Source organism: Anolis sagrei, chromosome 3 (assembly GCF_037176765.1).
Source record: "Anolis sagrei isolate rAnoSag1 chromosome 3, rAnoSag1.mat, whole genome shotgun sequence".
Lineage (NCBI taxonomy): Eukaryota > Metazoa > Chordata > Lepidosauria > Squamata > Dactyloidae > Anolis > Anolis sagrei.
The window spans coordinates 42,809,909-42,832,131 of record NC_090023.1 but is presented as its reverse complement, the minus strand read 5'-3'; the positions used below and the strand labels follow the sequence as shown (position 1 = coordinate 42,832,131).

The 22,223-nt window shown below is 37.8% G+C and overlaps 1 protein-coding gene across 18 annotated transcripts in view; it reads left to right on the top strand.

The window, feature by feature from the left end:
- The window catches only part of ABI3BP (ABI family member 3 binding protein), a 163,849-nt gene that overhangs the window by 35,586 nt on the left and 106,040 nt on the right, over window positions 1–22,223 (top strand). For all 18 annotated transcript variants that reach the window (XM_067466635.1, XM_067466633.1, XM_067466631.1 and 15 more), the window contains exons 3-6: window positions 12,564–12,632; window positions 14,397–14,529; window positions 15,440–15,621; window positions 19,025–19,086. In XM_067466635.1, the coding sequence (XP_067322736.1) occupies window positions 12,564–12,632; window positions 14,397–14,529; window positions 15,440–15,621; window positions 19,025–19,086 (446 nt within the window). The remainder of the gene's footprint in view (window positions 1–12,563; window positions 12,633–14,396; window positions 14,530–15,439; window positions 15,622–19,024; window positions 19,087–22,223) is intronic.

Sequence of the window (22,223 nt, the reverse complement as noted above, 5' to 3'; positions counted from 1 at the left end):
ACCAGTCGCACTTGCGAAGAGGGTGGACTGAGCGTAGGACCTCCACAGCCAATTTTAAAGCTCTTGTTGGCTCATAAAGGGAGATGCGTTTGGACAAGTAAGTTGTACCAGAACCGTTTAGGGCTTTATAGGCTAAAGCCTATATAATTCCTTAATTTATTAAGATTCCTTAATAAAGGCATTAGAAAACAAATATGACAGAGTTAAGTTTCTCAGAAAAAGCAAATCAGATGAAATCTATCAACATCTGCATGGTAGAGGTGGTTCGCATATGTTTCTCCTACACGAAAATAAATATCTCTATTATTCTATCTTGCATTAAAACATGCCTGTATTTATTTGTCCTGGACAGATTTTGGGAAGATAATTCAAACACCATATGTCATGGCACACGAGGTTTTTGTGGTTACCAAGTGGCAGGATAGCTTTGTGATGTCATATCTTTGAATAACCTAAGGTAGAATAAGATAATACTTTAAAAAAAATGGAATTCAGATATATAAGATATGATGTGAAGACTGAATTATAAAGCAGTGTACTGACTAATGGTAGTAAACTGGGCCAAAATGCTTGGAAACTGCTAGAGTGTATTTTACTTAACACATGGGTTCCAAAAAGCAAAGTTTGTTTCTGGCTAGAATTCATTTGGATGTTCTAGTTTGTATCCATGGAAATAGGTAGCGCTGAGCAAAAGTGAACCCACCCTCTTGGCAGCAAAACTGGGCTTAGAAGGGAACAGATTGACCAACACACTGTCAACCAATGCATGGCTAATTGCAAAATATACTGTTGATTACCAGAAAAGGTTGTTAGGATAGAAACCCTTTTTAATAATATGAAGCATTGCTAGTTCAGCCTGTCCAGATTTTATTGCTTAAAAGCATCCTATTTACATCTTACAGCTATACTCAAAAGTGTCTCATTAGGGAAGTTCCCCTGCTTCTTCTTAACCATCTGGCTGAAGGTCTATGTTCAGCAACCAGCAACGACTATTTCCTGGGCCAAAACAACTTTTATAACAAAATATTGGAACTTCTTGCTGAGACCATCTATTGGCTATTAGCAAGAGTAGCCATGGGATGTTTCCACAGGCTAGAGTTAACAAGTCATGTAGAGGCTGTAAATTGGTTTCCAATCTGGCTGTGTCACATGCTATCCCACCAGGTCAATTACACATATTAAACCATCCCAGATGACACAGATAATCTTCCATGTGTAACTCATTCTCACTATTTCTGATATGCCTCAGAAAGAGAATATAAGTAGAGGAGCAACTGTCTGCCAATATTCTCTAAAAACCAATATTTAGAGTCAAACTGGAAGGAATATATAGTCAAAATGACTAGTAATCATTACAATTGTCTAATGTACAGCTTCATAAACTCTGGGTTCCAATCCCAAGTGGTCCCCTCAGCTCAATGATGGGATCACAAAAATTGGCAATAGTAAAAGGTTTCTGGACATCACTTATGACCTCGTCACATGCAGTGTTTACAGTGAACTGTGTAGAAATGTTTAAGAGGCTTTGATCTAATATTCCTTTTATAGCCATCCAAGTTGGTAGCTATCATAACATAGGAAGCTGCTTTATACTCATTAATCTTAGTCAACAGCAGCTCTCCAGAGTTTCAATCTTTTGGAGGTCTACTTGGAAATACCAGAGATACCACTTGGGACTTTCTGTTAGCAAAGCATGTGCTTTATAAATGAGCAGCATTTGATTCTAGTCGATTGGGAAGATACATATTAGGGTATTGATGAGCATGTGTGGATGTGTTCTACCGGCATGCATCAGCACTCCCTAGCTGGTGTTTAAATGCCCCCTGGTACCATTATGTATTAGTCCCACTATGGATTTCAGGCAGGCAGATTTGTGAGGTCTTAATAGTATAGCCACATATCTTTCTAGATATTCAGCAGCACTTATTTAAAAGTAAACCTACAAAGAGACAAATACTTATTTTTAAGCTTTAATATGTAGTTAAAATCTAGAATTTTTGTAGACATGGCTGGCTCTTTGGGCACCTTTACAGTAAAGCTGAACAAATTCATGGAGGATGGGAATAATAATAATAATAATAATAATAATAATAATAATTTTGTTTCTTACGCGCCTCTCCCTATGGCTCGAGGTGGGTCACAACACAGTTAAAAACACAAAATAAAAAAAATACAATAACACATTAAAATTAAGTTCAAAGCATTTCTGTAAAATACACATTAATCACACAGGATAGAGACCAAAACACATGACATGAATTGAAAATTCATGCTTAAAGACTGGCTGGGTAGGCCTACCAGAAGAAATAAATCTTTACATGGTTTTTAAATTTCAACAACTGATCTAGCTATCGGAGCTTTACAGGAAGGCTAGTCTACAGACTTGGGGCAGCCAATGAAAAGGCTCTCTTGGTGATGGTTACCAGTCAGGTTCTGGCAGGCTGGAGTAACCCCCCACCACCACCACCACCCAAGGTTCTCAGTATGTAGAGTGGGTTGTACGTAAAAAGGCGCTCCTTTAGGTAACCTGGACCCAAACCATGTTGGGTTTTCAAGATCAAAACCAACACCTTGTCGGGAAATTGGCAGCCAGTGGAGCGACTTAGGATAGGTGAGATATACTCACTTCTAGGTGTTCCCGTAACCAATCAGGCTGCTATATTTTGAACCAGCAGGAGTTTCTGAACTTGGTACAAAGGTAGCCCAATGTGCATTGCAGAAGTCCAACCTTGAAGTTACCAGCATGTGCTCAACTATCTTAAGGTCCTCTAAATCCAGGAAGGGGAACAGCTGACGTATCAGTTGAAGCTGATAGTAAGCACTCCTAACCATCACATCGACCTGAGCAGACATTTGGAGGAACAGATCCAGGAGCACTCCCAAGCTGTGAACACAATCTTTCAGGGGGAGTGTTGACATACCTCCACCCCCAGATTAGAACCCTTGATGGCAAGCACCTCTGTTTTGTCTGGATTCAGTTTCAATTTGTTTTTCCTCATCCAGACCATTACTTCCTCCAGGCATTCAGTCAAAGAGGACATGCTATCCTTAGCTGAGGCTGTTTTTGAAGACATGAATCCACCCTGACTGCCCTCGGGGAGATAGGGTAGAATATAAATATATTATTATTATTATTATTATTATTATTATTATTATTATTATATTTCTCATTATGGATATACATTCCCACAACAACAAAAATAGGTATCTGGGTGAATCTAAATGGTAGAATTAATGCAGCTTGACAAAAGTTATTTTATTTTATTTACTTTATTTATTCACTGCCTTTCTTCCGGAGGGGACTCAAGATGGCTAATAACCACATACTTTGGTCAATTTAAAATAAGATGAATACAAAAATTAAATAAAACAATGAAATAATATTCTGTGTTTGGTAAAAAATACAGTTAAAATACAATTTTCCTGCTTCTTGGCAGGGGGTTGGACTAGATGGCCCATAATTGTATTCTAAATACAATTAAAATGCATTTTCAATACACAATCCCCCACCCCCAAATCCTGCCCACAACCTCCCTAGCAGTGCTTTAACCATTGTGCCTCAATGCTATGGACTCATGGGAGTTATAGTTTTGCACAATTTTTAGCCTTTCCTGCCGAAGAGTGCTGGTTCCTCACCAAACTACAAATCCCAGGATTCTATACATTGAGCCCTGGTATTTAAAGAAGGGTCAATCTGTCTTAATTGTACAGTGTGGTAGATGCCCCCTTGGCTACGCATATGTGAAAGTATTCTTTGTTTCTGGGCCAACTCTTGCACTCACGTCCTGCTTGTGGATTTCCCATGAACAAGTGTTTGGCTCCTTTGTCAACAGAATTCTGGACTAAGCAGGAGTTGTGTCTAATCTAGTCCAACTCTTCTCTGTTCTTTTATAGATTAAAGTATTTCTGTAGAGGCTATGATTACCTTGTTTGTGCCGTGAGCTGTAATTATCCAGAGCAATGATATGGCATGAGAAATACAACCCATCTCTAAATAAAGATTTGGGGTACTCAAGGCCGCTGATTTCGGTAGACTGAAAAATTCCTAAAAGTCATCATTTGTCTCCTTAGTCCTTTAGTGTATTAAAGTATGTTTGACAGGATGTGCAAAAACTCTTCTTGAAATCACATTTTAGAGACCAGTCTTTTGAAGGAAAAAAGAAGGGAGAGGAGCTCCGCAGCATATTCACAATTTTCAAAATGCTGTAATTAAACAAATTAATGTAACAGGGAAAATTCAAAACAAGCAAATAATGAAATTACTTTACTATTTTGGAATGAAGGGCTAAGTACTCCCTAATCTATCTAGACACAACAAAGCGATAGTTGATGACCTTCGCAGAATGTTTTGCTACGCTTGAGAGTATCTATAGCCATGGTTCAGTAAATTCGGAACACATTTATTTTCTTATAACGTAATGATACACCACATTATGATCTAAACCACAACTATATCTTAAACAAGTTATAAGGCCATGAAATAGTAAACACACACACACACACACATTTTAAAAGTTAGTCCCTTGCACACATTATATAGGTAGTTGCTCATCTGCTAAAGCCTACAGATGAATAGATCCTGGATAAAATGTGTATTTTCATGAAATTAGAGGTTATAGTGCTACTTTGGTATGTATGCTGACTGGGCTAAAGAGATACAAGAATTAACCAACATACTTCATAGAGTGATTATTTCAACATGAAAAATATTTTAGCTCCATGGATGTCTGTTTCTTTCAGTTCTACAGAAGTTTTTATACATGTCCTGTAGGTGAGAATTCTGTGGTTGATGTTTCTTGGTAAACAGGGAAAATGGTAAAGCTGATGTAATACTAAAATAAGCTGTTGCAACACGAGAGCAGACACGGGGATACTGTGGTTGCCTGCAGGACTATAACTGACAAGTGTCCATAGATAGAAGAGCAGCTGGTTTGGAGTTTACAAATACCTTCTAGTTATTTTGGGCAACTTTAAATCTTTGTACTCCTGGTAATTTCCTTTCCTGCTTCAGTCTCTTTCAAGCTCTCCAAGTCTTCTCCAGAGGTTTCTCTGGAGTAAATTGGGAAGTACGTGGTGCAGCATTTCTCAACCTGGGGGTTGGGACCCCGGGGGGGGGGTCAAAGGGGGTTTCAGAGGGGTTGCCAAAGACCATCAGAATACATATATTTCTGATGGTCTTAGGAACCCCCTTTGCAGAGAAGGCTCAAGATCTCTCCACCTATCCTCTTAGTTTCTGAATCCTCCCACCAAAAGTCCTCCTTCTGCTGTGATTGCCGGCCTCTCAGAAGTTCAGAATGCTCTTTGATTGTAGGTAAACTATAAATCCCAGCAACTACAACTTCCAAATGACAAAATAGGCATATTGGGTATTTGTGCCAAATTTGGTCCAGTGAATGAAAATACATCTTGCATATCAAATATTTATATTACGATTCATAACAGTAGCAAAATTACAGTCATGAAGTAGCAATGAAAATAATTTTATGGTTGGGGGTCACCACAACATGAGGAACTGTGTTAAGGGGCCATGACATTAGGAGGGATGAGAAACACTGACATAGTGCTTTAGTGAGGGGAATAATTTATTTTATTAATAGTGTTGGTCCCATTGACAGAGATACTGTTGGGTGCAACCCAAGCATTTGAGTAGGGCAGAGAAATTTAGAACTCAAAGTTTTCATAAATAATTCCAACTCTGCTGAGTTGCAGCAAACTAACATAGCAGTATTTGTGATAAGAAGACATCCATTTGCCTTAACGAGTTTAGAATGATAATCAAGAAAAAAGTAATCAATGTGTTACTGTAGAAATAATAACAACAAAATAGTGTCAGAACAATCACCATAGCAGAAAGAAATTTTGAAAGTACAAAGCAGAGTTCCAAAGCCTCTTGCTGTGTTTACTTTATGGACAGCAACATGACTGAAACTGGTGCCAAAAGGAAAGAGCTTTGATTAACTTTCCAATATGATTCAGTCACATAGCAGATGTCCAGTCTACAATGAGAAACTGACATAAAAAGGATATGATCTTTTAAAGAATTGTCTCATTTAGTGCCACAGCAAAGTTAATTAATTAATTTCAAACATTTGTATCCCGTCTTTCTCAACTCAGGGCGGCTTACAACCAGCAACAATTAGATGCCAACACAAATAAAAGCAATATAACACAAATTAAACATTAATTAAAATATTAAATTATAAATTTTCCACTTAAAAACATTAATAACAACAATATGGCCACATCCAAATCCAATTCAGCATCCAGAGTTCCAGTTCAAAGCCTGTCCATTGTCAATTCTCATGAATCATTGCGGTTACTGCTAAGCCTGCTACCCAAATACCTGGTCCCAAAACCATGATTTGAGCTTTTTTCCTAAAGAAAAGCAGAGATTGAGCCAGCCTAATTTAACTGGGAAGTGTGTTCCACAGATGGGGGGCCACCACCAAGAAGGCCCTGTCTCTCGTCCCTGCCAATCGTGCTTGCATGGCAGGCGACATCGAGTGCAGGGCCTCTCCTGATGATCTTAAACTCTGAGGTCGATCATAGAGGGAGATAAGTTCGGACAAGTAAGCTGGGCTGGACCAGCACTTTGAATTGTGCTTGAATGTGGAGCTGATATAACAGGGGAGTGGTATGCTCCCTGTATGTCGCTCCGGTGAGTAATCTGGCTGCTGCTCATTGGACTAATTGGATTTCCTGAGCAGTCTTCAAAGGCAACACACATAGTGTGTGTTGCAACAATCTATTTGGGATGTAACCAGATGGTGGATCACCATGACTTCTCAAGGTACAGGTGCAACTGGCACACCAGTTTTATGTACGATTCATGGTGGTAGTGGGTATTCCAGAGTTCAAGCCAAAAGCCTTAACAACAGTTGCATATGTGAATATCCCTTCAACATATAGAACTTAATCTTGTATATATAAAGCAGATTTTAGGGTACTGAAAATCTGTGTATGAATGACTAGAAAATAACTTTAAAACTTGCAAGAGAGAGAAGAATATCTCTGTTGTTAAAAATTGCTCTTTTGCCATAGAACAAAGACTTTGAAACATATCAAATTATTAACTAATTTACAACTATCAAAGAAAGCTCCAACTTGCCTATTTCTCCCCTCCCTCCCTCTTCTACTTCATCACACTAGAGCATGAATCCACTTTAAATCCAGTTTCTGTAGTTTAATGAGGCTGTTAAAGGCTCCTCCAACTACAAACCCCAGAATTCTGCAGGAGGCAGCAACTGGATTTAAAGTGTGATGAGGTGGCAGGAAAATATTTTGTGTGACATCAACATGTTATGAGTTTTTCTACTTTCATAAAAGCAATTCCAGGAAGTAGAACAAAGAAATAAATAATGACACAATTTCCCATGTTTTGTATTCTCAAGTGTTATGTGGAAGAACTTCTGCTGTTGACAGCAGCCATATGTGTCCTATATCATCTAGTTCTGACCTCCCAAAATATGTGGAGCTCTCCTTTAGTAACTTCTGTTCAACGGTGTCCTGATTTCTGTCCTTCCTCACTAGATCCACATAGCTTATTTCTTTCATTGACATGGTAAACATAGTAAACTTCATAAGCTAGTGTGTGTATGCACGCACACACACACACACACACATGCTACATGTGTGAGGCAGGGGGGAAATCTCAAAACTGCAATGGAGACAAAACAATTGATACTGTGTACAGAGTTGTCTATGATAGTATATTCCTCTTGGTTGGATTACCTCAAGGTTGGATTACTGTAACACACTCTATGTGGGGCTGCCCTTGAAGATGGCCCAGAAGCTGCAGTTGATATAAAGGTCAGCAGCCAGATTGCTAACTGGAGCAAGTTACAGGGAGCGGTCAACCCCCCTGTTTAAACAGCTCCACTGGCTGCCGATAAGTTTCCGGTCCCAATTCAAGGTGCAGTTTATCACTTATAAAACTCGATACGGTTCAGGACCTGCCTGTCTTTGTGACCGTATCTTCTCCTACGAGCCCACACAGTCTCTAAGATCTTCAGGAAGGCCCTTCTCTCGCTTCCACCCCCGTCTCAGGTGCGGTTGGTGGGGACGAGAGAAAGGGCATTCTTGGTAGTGGCCCCTCAACTCTGGAACTCCCTCCCTAGGGAGAACAGGCTAGCACCCTCCCTATCCACCTTTCGTAAGGAACTGAAGATGTGGATGTTCCGCTGTGCATTTGACTGATAATTCCCTAGACAGGTTGCTCCCAAATGTGGCCTAAATCAATTTCCTGTATTTTATTACTGCACTTTTTAAGTTAAAATGACCCTGTTACAATTGTTCTATCCCTATATGGTTATATGCTCTACATACCTCATTAACCAGCTTATCTTCTAAGCTGTTCACACACCAGCCCCCCCCCCCCCCAAGATGAGTCTTGAAGTACTTCTGGTTGCTGCTTATGTTGTTTGTTTTTCTTTTGTTATAATGTTTTTTTATGTTGTTTTAATATTTTATTTGCAATGTTTTTAACTATATTTGTTTGGACTTGGGCCCATGTAAGCCACCTCGAGTCCCATTGGGGAGATTGAGGTGGTGTATAAAAATAAAGTTGTTCTTCTTCTCTTGAACTACAATATTGATCTATACATAAGTTAGTTCAATCAAATCCATTTTGGAAATAAATGGTGATCCCTGTGACTTCATACAGTCATTATATTGAGTGCCCACTCTCCAAACTATCTATAACTGGTAGTAAGACTTATTCAATTTATCAGGACTGTGGTAATGTTCTAAATAAAGGCATGTGAAACACCAAAAAAACTGTGCCATTTTTGGTTCTGTTTTCGGCTGCATTCCTAAATTCCCAAAATTGTGAATGTTTGGGCCATTCACTGATTTTTAGGAAATGTTTAAAGTTTCTACAAATAAAATGTACACACAGCCAGAAGGAAGGGCTGGGGAGGGAATAGCAGAGAGCTTCTTTTTTTTTTTTTTTTGCATTTTTAAATATGAGGGGGGTGGGAACTGCTGGTGCAGGACAGAGTACAGAAGCCAGAAGGTAAAGCTGGGGAGGGATTGAAATTGAAATAATATTGTCCCCGTGGCTAACAACAACTCCAGGTGGAATTAGATTATTTTAGAGATTTGCCTCTTGTAATGCTTAAAGTAGTCCTTCAGTGAATAAGAATGTACTGTACATAAAACAGTTGCTTTTTTATGTTGTGCATCCATAAAGTTTCCAGAAAATGCAGACTTGTATAAAACATTTCCATGTCCATCTCCCTTGCTCTGTAGCATCATACTTCTGGTTCTGGTCTTTGTATGCAGACATCACCATGATATATTTGAATGGGAAAGAGATTGAAAAATATATGTATAGTTCTTCAGTTGACAGAGAATGAGGGTTCATTACCTCCCTCTTTTGAATATGCATTCCAAAAAGGCAAAGGAAAAAGCTTTTAATATTCTAGTTGGCTTCTTACCATTAAGACATTGCTCTGTACAACCAGTTTAGGATTTTGGATAGGTGGGAAGATGGCTAATGTAGATAAAGTACTATTTGTGTGATAATGTTCCTGTAGATCTGGGGTTAATGACCATTCACCACTTCCAAATTGACCTTCACTTATCTAGCAAAGCAGGGATCTACACATTGACACTCAAGCGTTATTTAAAACTCCCCTCAGGAAGGAGAAAACAAAGGATCATTGTAACTTCAAAAATATTATTCCATTAATTAAAAGAAACTTGAACAGAGTTTCCAAGGACTGTATGAGTATAAAGAGAATCCAAATAAAGCAATGAGGAAAGAGAGTGCCATTGATGGGCAGTGCCCAAACATTATGTAACTATAATATATTACAAAATAGAAAAGCAATAGACCCACCAAGAATTTCCTAGAAGAAAACCTAAGCAAGAAACAAAACCTGGAGAATAGATTACTCCAGTGATGACAACACCTTTTTAGCTACATTAGTGCCAAGAATGTAATGCAGTGGGATTTTGGCCTGAATCAATAGGAGTATAGTGTCTAGATCCAGGGAAGTCACGCTACCCTCTATTCTGCCTTGGATAGACCACACCTGGAATATTGTGTCCAATTCTGGGCACCACAATTGAAGAGAGATATTAACAAGCTGGAATGTGTCCAGAGGAGGGCAACTAAAACGATCAAGGGTCTGGAGAACAAGCCCTATGAGGAGCAGCTTAAGGAGCTGGGCATGTTTAGCCTGAAGAAGAGTAGGCTGAGAGGAGACATGATAGCCATGTATAAATATGTGAAGGGAAATCATAGGAATGAGAGGCTGGATGGCCATCTGTTGGGGGTGCTTTGAATGTGATTTTCCTGCTTCTTGGCAGGGGGTTGGACTCTTAATTTGTACTCTTAATTATTATTGAATTATCAGGAATTCAAATGCTTTTGTCATCTAGCAAATACAACTCAAAGGAGTACTAGTTGGACCCTAAATCCTCTTAAATAGTAAAAATGAGTGGAAAACTCAACTATTATCAGTGAAGAAAATGCAGATGTTCAGAGATCCCAACCAAAGGAAAAATTGGCTTCCTTACAACAACAAAACTTTTTCCTCTCCTGTGTATTGTTTTAATCAGTTTATTTTGATCAACTCTTGGATGAAGTTAGCTCGTTTTCACTAGAAACATCAAATGAACTTGTGGCCTCTTACCACATAAGCATGTGTTCATCCAGATCATATGAAATTTACTAAGAATTTGTGAGCTGGTCCATTAAAAAAAAGATCATGTTTGGCTTTGATTTGCTTAATGTCATTGCTGCCAACAAAGAACAGAACTTCTAATACAGGCTGGTTCTCATCATTACAATCCGGCAGAAATTTATTTTGACTGAAACATTTATGAGTAAGTTTACAACAAGCAGAATCTAACAAATGCAAATAACCACTATTAAAACAGAGTTGTACTGTATACAGTAGGGCCTTAATGGCCACTGGGATTTGGTTCCATGACATCCCATGGATACCAAAATCCATGAATGCTTATATACCATTATATACAATTGTATAGTGAAATTGCATCCCTTATATAAAATGTCAAAATGTCAAAATCAAGGTTTGTTTGGGGGGAATTTATTGGGGTATGTGTATATATTCAAGCTGCGGTTGAATTTGTAGATACAGAATGGCAGCTATATATGTTTCTGTCCTTCCATCCTCCTGTGTAGAGATACATGTGCATTCTCATGTGGAGAGTGAAAGGATGCACTTCAGATAAATGTATTATATCTGCAGAACCCAATGCATGTCAACCCACCAGATGATTCATTTTGGCTTATAAACCAAGTGCCTAAAAGGAAACTGAAAGAGAGGAACAGAGCAGCCTCACCCAACTTGCTGCTCTGCCCCTTCACATGCCTGGGCCAGCAAACAAGCTGGCCCAAACCAAGTCTGCCTCCTTGTAAAAGCCAGCAGTTGTTATATTGGTAGAGCCAGTATGATTAGTATATGTTTATTTTGAAGACATGTTAAACTAATACTTTAGACTGAGTGTAGGAACTGTGTAGTCCACAGGCCCATGTTGTTGGACCACTTCTATTTTCTTACTACTTTGTCAGACAGCCAACAGTGACAGCACTATAGGGGTGTGGGGAATCGGGTGCCCCACAACACCCAGATCCATGCGAGGGTGATCAGATGGGGGAGGGAAGTGTGATGTACACAGCTTCCCACCATAGATTGTATGGCAACATCAGAGCTCTCCTGTGTTGCCCTGCGAGTGGCATGCACTGGCTCTGCCCTCCTTCACACATAGAGCTGGCACCATGTCATATGATGGGAGCCAACCAGCTCCGTGGGTGACCTGGGCTAAAATAGCCGCATGCCACCGATTTTAGCACTTTGTGATGATATCCCTAGACCCACATCTGTATATATTTTGTTGGCTTCAGAATGATCAGTTGTGTTCCCAGGAGCTTTCAGACCATGTGATTGGCCATTTAAATGTTAGCCTCTGCCCCAGTGGTTTATTTTACATCTTTATAGCCTTTTTCCCATTCCAAACTAGATGCGACTTTATAGTCATTTCTGGTATGAAACAAGGGATAGATGTGGCTTATCAAGACCTGCATGAGATGAAACATAACAGGTGCAGCCCCCTGATATTTGTAGGCTCCTCACTGTTGCCTTAGTCATGTTGAGGACTCCCTAGGCATTACTGAAAAAACATACTGTATGATGTTGCCCTAAACTCAATGTAAACCAATCTTCAAGGCATGTTGAAGCTAGTGGGTCATTCATTAGGATGTATCTCATAATTTTTAAAATGGTATAAATGTACTTTATTTTTAACTAATATTTTTTCATATGAAAGATGCTTTGTTTCTTTGGAAATGCAGAAGTACAGGTAATTCCATAATACCGGTACTTACATTAAAATAAAGCGGGGATGGGGGGGAATTATGAATAGGGAGAATGCACAAATTGGAAGGAATTGCTCCAGTTTCAAGCAAGATGGATTTGCAATGGCAGAACCCATTATCGAAGCCTCGTGTGATAATACCCAGTAAAAACATGTTGATTATTAAGGGTTTTCTCTTGTTGATTTTTATGAATTGCTCTCTTAATATTTTCCAGATGCAGAGCCAAGATACTTGATTTCTGTGAGGCCAATGCCTGTTGCAAATTACAAGAAATCTTGTTCAGGTACTGTCATATTTTTAAACGTTTGTCCATGAGCCATGAGAAACATATTTTTCCATGGAAATCACTGGTCTTGCATTTGAGCAACAGGTAACTAATTTTTTGTGGCAATTCAGCTAGTTCTGTGTATTTCTTGTGCCATAATCTCCTTTAAGCATTATCACAGAACCATGAAACTTTAAGATGTAGCATATGTTTTCTGGTTCAGTTACTGGCTAGATCTCTTTAGGCACTTTTGGGCCAGACATGGAGCGGGGAAGATAAAACTAATCTGTCCTTTAAGTCTAGAACTGTAGCCAGTTAACTGGTGTGATATATTGGGATATTTACAAATTTTCTAACCACATAGCAGATGAAATTCATAGCAGTCATTTTGGCAAGGGAAAACTTGCAAAAACATGGAGAGACAAAGCACTAAAGAACAGTCTGATGATCTGTGGAAAGGGTCAAGAAGAGTCATTCATGCCAGAAGCACCAGGAAAAGGCATGAAATTAAGGGTCAAGAAGAGTCATGCTTGAAGAGCTGGGAAAGAAAATCGCAGCAGGCATGAAACTAAGGGTCCAAAATACAGTTCCATGTGACTGCAAACGGAAGACACCCCATGTGCAAAAAAAAATCCTAATGGCAAAAACAAGCATTGTTTCCTTATTTGCTGCATCCTAATTTTGTATTTATTCTATCAGTACAAGAGTCCTCAGACGAATTGGAAGTCTATGCAAGTTATTTTGTCTTTCGCGTATGATTAATTTGTATAAAAATTGGAAAGAAAGTTGTTGGCAGGTTTATAGAATATCCATAGTATTTTGGATGACCCTGGTCATTTTAGAAAAATTAATTTATGAGTAATAGAAATTGATATCCACTGAAATTTTATTATTAGTGTATGTTTTCATAGACTCACAGCTAAACACCATTATGAATAGAACTGTTCTTTGTTTTTGTTGCCTTGAAATGCAAGATAAGTAGTCCTTCACTTCAAGATTTATTTTATTCTTGCCTTTTATATTAGTAAGGCTATTCAAGCAGAATGCAACCCACCAACCACAGTTGTTGGCTACTAGGTGCATCATATCACCCATTTATGAACCTTCAGGCAGGAAGGATAAACAAGAGACATGTTAATCTCTGGTGAGCCAGATTATATGGCTATTCACAGTGGTGTCACTAAAGTTGATGTCACTTGGTGTGGTAACTCTTCCCATATCAGACCATTTCAAAGTACCATAGCCTAAGTACCAGAAACTTTGACATAATCAGTGTCTATAAAAAAAACCAGCAGCAAAAATATAGTATGTGTTTGTAGTACATGCAGATGAAGCCATGTAATTTGAAGGGTCATCACATTTGGATAATAATGACAACTCTGACTACAATGTATATGCTTTACTCGGTTTACAAAGTTAACTAGTACAGAGTTCTAGCCTTGTAAGTATGTTGTATAGTATATGTAGGCTGGGCTGACAAAATGTCTTTGTGGTTATAACAATACAGGGATATTTTAAATAAAAATAATAATTGTCTGCTGCACAAAAACTATACAGTCAAGTCATTTTGATGTCATCCCCTCAGATGGTAGGCGGAATTTGCGCCGCTCACATTCAAATAGTCAAGTCAAGTCAATTTTATTTGTACCCTGTCCCATCTCCCTGTGGGGACCCAGGGTAGCTAATAACAGTGACACCTCTGGGTAGTGGGTCATTCATTAGGATGTATCTCTTAATTTTTAAAATGGTATAAATGTATTTTTCTGTGCCTTTTTTATACAGGCAAAACGCATACACCCAAACCGCTCCAGTTGGTAATAGGCACTTTAACTCCAACTTCTGTCTTCTTATCCTGGGGAATCTTAGTCAACCCAAAACATGACTGGACCACAATGAATAACTGTGCAAATGACAGGTAATAAACTAAAAGATATATATTGTGAAAATAATAGGCATTTTTGCTCTTTTGTTTGGATCTGGCATTTTTGGTTTATAAATGGAAGGCACTAGAATTCAAAGGTGAGTTGGGTTTGATATAAAGCAGGTAGAACTGCTGAAAATGGAAGAATTGGAATTATTTATTACCTTTCCCAATTTTGACAGTTAATTAGGTAATCTTCATTACTCTAGTGAGCCCTTAGAATGTAGGTTTAACATAGTTGCAAGACCAAATAGTCATTTCAACCACAGGTTGAGTAACTCTTATTCAAAATGCTTGGGACAATAAGTGATTGAGGTATTTTAATGGAATATTATACATAATAATTTATCTTGGAGATGGGACCGAAGTCTAAAACATACATACATTCATATTTCATGTGCACCTTATGCATATAGCTTGAAGGTTATTTTATACAATATTTTAAATAATTTTGTGCATGAAATAAAGTTTATGTACATTGAATCATTAGAAGGTGAAGGTATCTCTATCTTAGCCACCCATGTGGACAATACTGGATTTTGGAGTATGTTTAATTTCAGAAGTCTGGATACAGAATGCTCGGCCTGTATTTGAATATAGACACTGTCCAGTGGTTTCAAAGGGGCCCCAGAGTAAAAAGAAAGGCAAATTTTTCAGAATGTATATAATAAGGTTCAGCCTGCTTTTTGCTTCCCTCCAAGAAGTAGCACTGCTTACTGCATTGCATATAAGCTCAATCTTATATTTGACTGTTCAGAAATAAGTCCAGTTGATTTTAATGGTTGTACTCCCAAGTTAGTGAGTATAAGACATCACAGTTTCCTTATGTTACTAAAACCAAATGACTGAAATTTTATGTTTCTTTAGTTTAAATTAAAGTATGCACTTGCTTTTTATTGACTAGATTTTATACAGTTCGCTACAGAGAAAAAGACAAGAACAAGAAGTGGGCTCTTCAGCTTTGTCCAACTACAGAAACAGTGGTGGACAACCTGAAACCTAATGCAGTCTACGAATTTGGAGTGAAGGACAACACAGATAATGGAATCTGGAGCAAGATTTTCAATCACAAGGTGGTTATGCCTAGTAAGTAGTTTATTATAATTCCTGCCTTTCACTGGCTGAAAAGTTAAACTCATTATCACAGAGCAGGCATGTTTATTTTATCCACATGTCTCCCATATACTGCTCCATGTTATGTTTGAAGCCATTTTTGTCATGCCATTGGAATTGGTCTCAGGGGAAGGGAAAAATTCTTACAATAATGGAGCACAGTAAGACAGATGAGTTTTACCTGTGTAGTGTATTTGCCCTTACATGAAAAAATACACTGCCTGAAAAAAATCTGCTGGTTAATATGTGAATTGGACAGGAACAAGCCTTTGCTGAAGTACACTTGAATTATTATTATTATTATTATTAGTAGTAGTAGTAGTAGTAGTAGTAGCAGCAGCAGTAGTACTGCCACAAAAATGAGTCCAATAGAATATACCATTGAGACTATTCTTTACTACTGAAACTATTCAGGGCTCATGTACATTTAATTAAAAGGTTCTAATGTACAGCCTTGCTCGTTTTCCTTGATAATGAATAGGTTTTTTTTAACTGTATCACACAAACCTTTGCTGAAATTCACTTGAATTATTATTAGTAGTAGTAATATTAGTATTTCCACAAAACATAACATCAGTCCAATAGAAAAAAATACTATTGAGACTACTCTATACTACTGAAACTACTCAGGACTCATGTACTTTCAATTAAAAGGTTCCAATTTACAACCTTGCTCATTTTTGTTGATGATGAATACTCTTTCTGAACTGTATTACCCAGATGTGTTAATTGCCTATTTATTGCTGTTTCTGTGAGGTGCAGGGGGGAAACACTAATTATTAAATTCCTCACATTCCTTTCCCTTTTTAATAGAACAATAATACTATAGATACATTCCATTCCTTTTCTAGCACCAATGCCTAGAGCACACTCCACATTGTCTGTCTTTTTTAGTTCTGCCTCCAATGTACCACTGGAGATTTTCTGTTTCTACTTATTTATCTGAATAACTAAGGATAACTAAGGATCTACAGCAACATATTTGCTTGATGAGTCAATAAATCTGGGCTATTATAATGACTTCATTTTATTTATGATGTATAAAGGTTTTTATTCTCATTTATGAAAAATAATGTGTTTGGCAAAGGAGGTGGAAAATGCTGGTGTTTGTATGAAATATTTCCTTATCACAGGAAATACATAGGAACCCCAGTGTACATTGAATTATAGGATTTAGTCTAGTGTACATATTAAATATTGAACCCAGGCTTTAGAAAGATCTAATAAGAACATTTTGCTTAAGTTACAAGCACTACACCACAGAAACACATCTGTGGAACTTAGTTCTAACCAAAAAAGCTAGTCAATAAATGTCCAAGCTTTATCAAGGTCTCCTCAAAAACTAGTGCAGCACATCCAATAGAATCCATGGAATTGTATTCTTACAGTTTCCAGAAGCATAAGTTTCTTATGTCAGATATGCTTCCAGATATTAGCATATTGCACTAAAAACACAGAAATCTTGTGGTACCGTATCTATATAAATAAAAATGTAATGTTCGTTTGTGGGATCAGCATAACCCAAAAACCACTGGGTGAATTGACACCAAATCAGGCCAACGAGTGACCATCATTCATAAAAACACTGAAAAACACAATGGAAGTGACCATCGTTCATAAAAACCCTGAAAAACACAATGGAAGAGACTTAAAAATCCAAACATTAAAAAATACATTACAATATATGCACATAACTGCATAAATACACAAATATATACACACACAAAACACATATAACAGACTGGTCACAGCAACGCGTGGCGGTGGATGGCTAGAAAAGTAATAAATGTATTATGATATAAGCTTTTGAAGAGTTATTCTGCATTGTGCAAAAATGTTATCTTCAGTTGACAAGAGTATGTAGAGGTGTGTATGTGTGCCTTAAGTTGTCTATTAATGTATGGAGATCACATTCATTTCATATGGTTTTCTTAGGGGGCTTCCAGACAGGGGTAAAAACTGTGCCAAAGCGGGTTTAAAAATCCTGCTTCAGCATGGGGTTTTGTCCCCACAAGCTACCCAAAACCCGGGCTTTCCCGGACAAGTTATCTAGATGCAATCCTAGAAACTACTGGAATGGCACCCAGCCACCCAGAAGCCCTCCAAAATAAGCACTACATTTTTTAAAAAAAAATGTACTGGGCTGCCATTATGGTGGTCCTTTCATTCTCCTGACATAGAGAAATAACATGCCAGGAGATGGGACGAGGAGTGATTTTGCTCTTCACCTCACCCTTCACCCCATCTCCTGACGCATCATATTCATGAACCAGGAGAACAGAAGGGCCACTGTAATGGCAGCCTGGTACGTTTTTTGAAAAAAAATGAGGCTTATTTTGGGGTCTCTCTCAGCTCTCTCAGCTTTCTGAGCTCATGGAGCCCAAAAAATGAGATGGCTGTGTGGATTGAGTCTGAGGATTGTGTGGCATGGTCTATGAGCCCGATCCACACAGGGCCCACATCTGGTAAGACCCAGATCTTACCTAAGATCCGGGTCTTACCAGGTGTCTAATTAATTCAGAACCCTGCTTTGTTCCAAATAATTCACTTTTACCTAAGGCCTTGTTTGGACACTTGAGGTAAAAGTGCAACAGGTCTCGCATCTGGAAGGGCCATTAGTCAAAGAGTGCTCAGAGATATTTTTGCCAGTTCCTTCCTCTGAAATATAGTTTACAGCAGTTTCTCATCTAAGTACAACAAGGGTGGACCCTTTTAGCTCCCAAGATCAGACAGGCTCTGTTGCTGTTGGAGTAAGTCGGCCACGTACAGGTATGATATATACATTTATTCTTTCACACTGATATTAGTGTGTTTCACATAGATTGGTATATGGATCACATTGGCAAATCTGCATATAATGTCTCAGTTTGATTTGAAAACCTTTATAGTCTTTCCCAGTCAGGAGAAACCACTCTCCGCTACTTTGGAGTGTTAAAACAGTTCAAAGCACAAATAACCTTCTACCATCCACCCACGGTTGTTCACCATATAAGATTCAAGCAGCACTTATCTGTAGTTGGCAGCTCTTCACATTTCAGGACCCAAGAAGGGAACATGGAAAGTTCCTTTAAAAAATAATTTGTTGCATTCCAAGTTGTAACATAACAAAATGTAAAACAGTCAAAATGTGTGTGAGAGAATACTTCTACACTCCAATCCAAATTATTATATTTAATCCATTAGTTAAGTACACACAGTACTCCCCATAAAATTGGAAAGGTGATTTAGAGTGTAAATATAGGTAGAAGATTAATAAAATACCTCCTCAACTTAGCTAACAGTCAGAAACATTAAGTAATAATTTGAATAGTTCATACTGCATTTTGTTTTGTGTGTTGAAGGAACAGAAAGTAACTTTGTTATATTCTTACATTAGGTAAAAACAAAGAAAATGGACAACCCCAGAACAATTATATATTACACAATATCCAAACACAGGTATATTTTATTTCTTAATACTGCATTTTAATTGATATATCAAACATATATTGGGGGCAGGTTCTGTTTTCTTTTAAGCACTAATGATGTAAACAATGTTTCTCATGCTATAAGATAAGAAAAGCACTCCACAGACAGTGACATCACATAAACCTGATTTTAATAACTCTGTTTGCATTTTCGATCAAATCTGTCAAATGTTTATGAGGCACACTTTTGGCAGAAGTAAATGTTGAGCAGAGTCCAATACTTGTATGTGTGTACGAATCAGCTTAGTGGCAATTATATGACACATGCTCATTCAACATGATGCAACGTTAAACCATGTTAACAGAAATCATTGGATACTCTGGGGCTTTCTCCAAACTCTGGAGTAACCAGCAACTATGCCACTTCCTATTTTGGCATGAAAATGATGCTCTTCATTACTTAGCGCCTGGAGTAACTATAGCCAGACCGCAAAGGTAATTGGAGAAGGAGGGTGGGGGGAGAGATGGGAAGTTACTTAGAAAACCAAAACAATTGCTCTTTTGGAGAGCAGGAGGAATCACATTTCTCATGTCTTTCATGCTATACAGTTGTAACATTGTGATTCCTCTTTAATTGACATGAGTACATCTTGTAAAATCTTGGGATTTGCCAGTTTTAGGGAGGAGTACTTGGAATTCTCTGCCAGATTAATCTAGTATCTTACCAGAAGCAACAGTTTTTATGTCTCATGGTAGCCAATGATACAACAGATAAAATGCTAGAAGAGTCAATCCTTTGTGTCATAAATGTTTCCCTCTTTTGGCCCATTCTCCAAAGAAGTTATAATTTCAAAAAATAAGCAGTTCACCAGTGATCATTACTATCATGCAATGCATTTTAAAATATATTAATCAAAACTTTACAAGCATGCTATATACACATTTGGTAGTCATGTAGCCATATATTGAAAAGAAAGACTTAGATACATAGATAAAATAACAACACAGATGACAGAAAATTCACCTTCTATATTTGTTTATGGAAAATAACTCTAAATTATTATATAACATTTTAATTGCCTTATTGTGCCTGGTCACCAGATTAGAAACAGGTTTGTCGTAGAAAGGATCCATGTGCTTTAATTTTGGAGAAATTGAAGTCTAGAACAGAGTTTATCTCATTTTGATGTAATTTGTTGATATGTTTCTTTCTTGGCATTGAACGCTTGCCATATGAGTTGGAAACTGCTCTGAGTCCCCTCGTGGAGATAGGGCGGTGTATAAATAAAGTTTTATTAAATATAGTTTCATTACTATTTTTGTGGACAAAGTAATTTAACAGAGAAAAAATGTAAATAACTCACAAATAGTTTTTTAAAATAAATAGAATCATTAGTGACATCTGAAGGATGCAATTCAGCTGCAATTTACTGTATTCTTCCCTGGATTCACCCCATTAACACCATACCCACTTCAAATAAACTAGACTAGACTCCTATTGTATTTTTAGTCACATATTTCCTATGCCCAAATTCAAATATTTTCAAAAAGCCTGCATGTCTTTGTACTTTGTCTCCCATACACACCCACACACAGGATGGGAAAAGATAAATGTTTATTTCTCCTTCTCTTTGGGGCTTTTGCCTCCTCCCCATCTGAGCCCAACCATGAAATCAATGATGAGGAGATAGATTAAGGTACCCCCTTGTCATTGATCTGGTAGCTCAGTCTTTGGCTGCTTAACTATAAAATACTAATATAATAAAATGTAACACATACAAACCATAGTAAGCAGTGAACCTCAGATTTTATGAAATGGAAGGTGGGCTAATTTCATGACAAGATGAGCCCCACCATTTTGTGTCAACTTTTTTTTTTACTTCACTGAATGTATGAATGAACTAGTGAGTGAGTGACTAAATCAGTGAACACGTGCATCCTCCCACCCAAATGAGTCTCTGATCAAGAAGAGGGGGCAAGCATGCCTTCCCTCTTTCTTCCCCTGACTGATCCACTTCTCACTGATCAGAGCAGGAGGGTGGATTGGGCAAGGTGAACAAAAATGGTTATGCACACCTCACTCCTCCCCCCCCCCCCCACACACACACACCATCACTTACTGAGATGAGAAGAACAATGAATATATCCATGAGGTTTTTTTTCCAAGACCCAGATGATCACCCCCATTTTATTAAAAGGCAGTAATGTTAAATGGGGTGTCCATGTTCATGTCATGGTCATTTAATAATATGGAGTGTGATGATCTGTGGTCAATTGAATTTGCAGGTCTGAAGCCCATGGATCCAGAAGGTCCACTGTATAGCAGCCAACTCCTGTGTTTATCCCACCCCTCCACATTCTGATTTTGTAGCCAATAAACTAGCACCTGAGCTACCAAAGGATCCCCCTTTCAATCAAAATAGTTAGGAGAATTTCTGTAATGACTTCTCAGTATGTGTTTTGACAGGGTTAAGGGAAATGTCAATTCATTTTTTATTCAAGCCAGATGCTGACTCCTTGCCAATTGCACATGTTGCAATCATTCGTTATTTATAATATACTAGAAAATGTAGCTTACATTCTATAGATATGAATGCAAACATTGGCTTCTACTGTAAATTCCATTGCTGTTTTGTGTATAAAAAGGATTAGCCCAATATTTTATCTCATATTTTGTCTAGCATGTTCAGAATAAGCATACTACTTATTCAAATTGTTCAATGTTTACTGTTTAGTTTTCACACTACAGTAGCAATTGAACAGCTATGTTTCCATCCCATTTCTGCTGGATTCTGATATTCTAGTAGTAGAAATTCAGATTTAGAACCTGCCAATTGCTTCTTTGACTTCTTCCAGAGCAGAAACTGTTACTAGAAGAAAAGATCATGTTTTTATTTCCCTCTAGAATGACAATGTGATATCTTAATGAAATTTGAGCATCAGTGGCAAGAACTCTTTTTTTAAAGTTTTAATTATGATGGTGCTGTAGTTAAAAGTTATAGTAATTTTATTCCACCTCTGTCACCCTTCTTGCAAGCCAGATCAGAGCTCTAGGAAAGCAATAAAATAGACTTGTTTTAGGATTTTTCCACTCTATAAGTCAAGAGCAAGAAATAGGTGGAGGAAAAACTGTCAAAAGCTATCTTCAACTTTCATTTCATGCTGGTG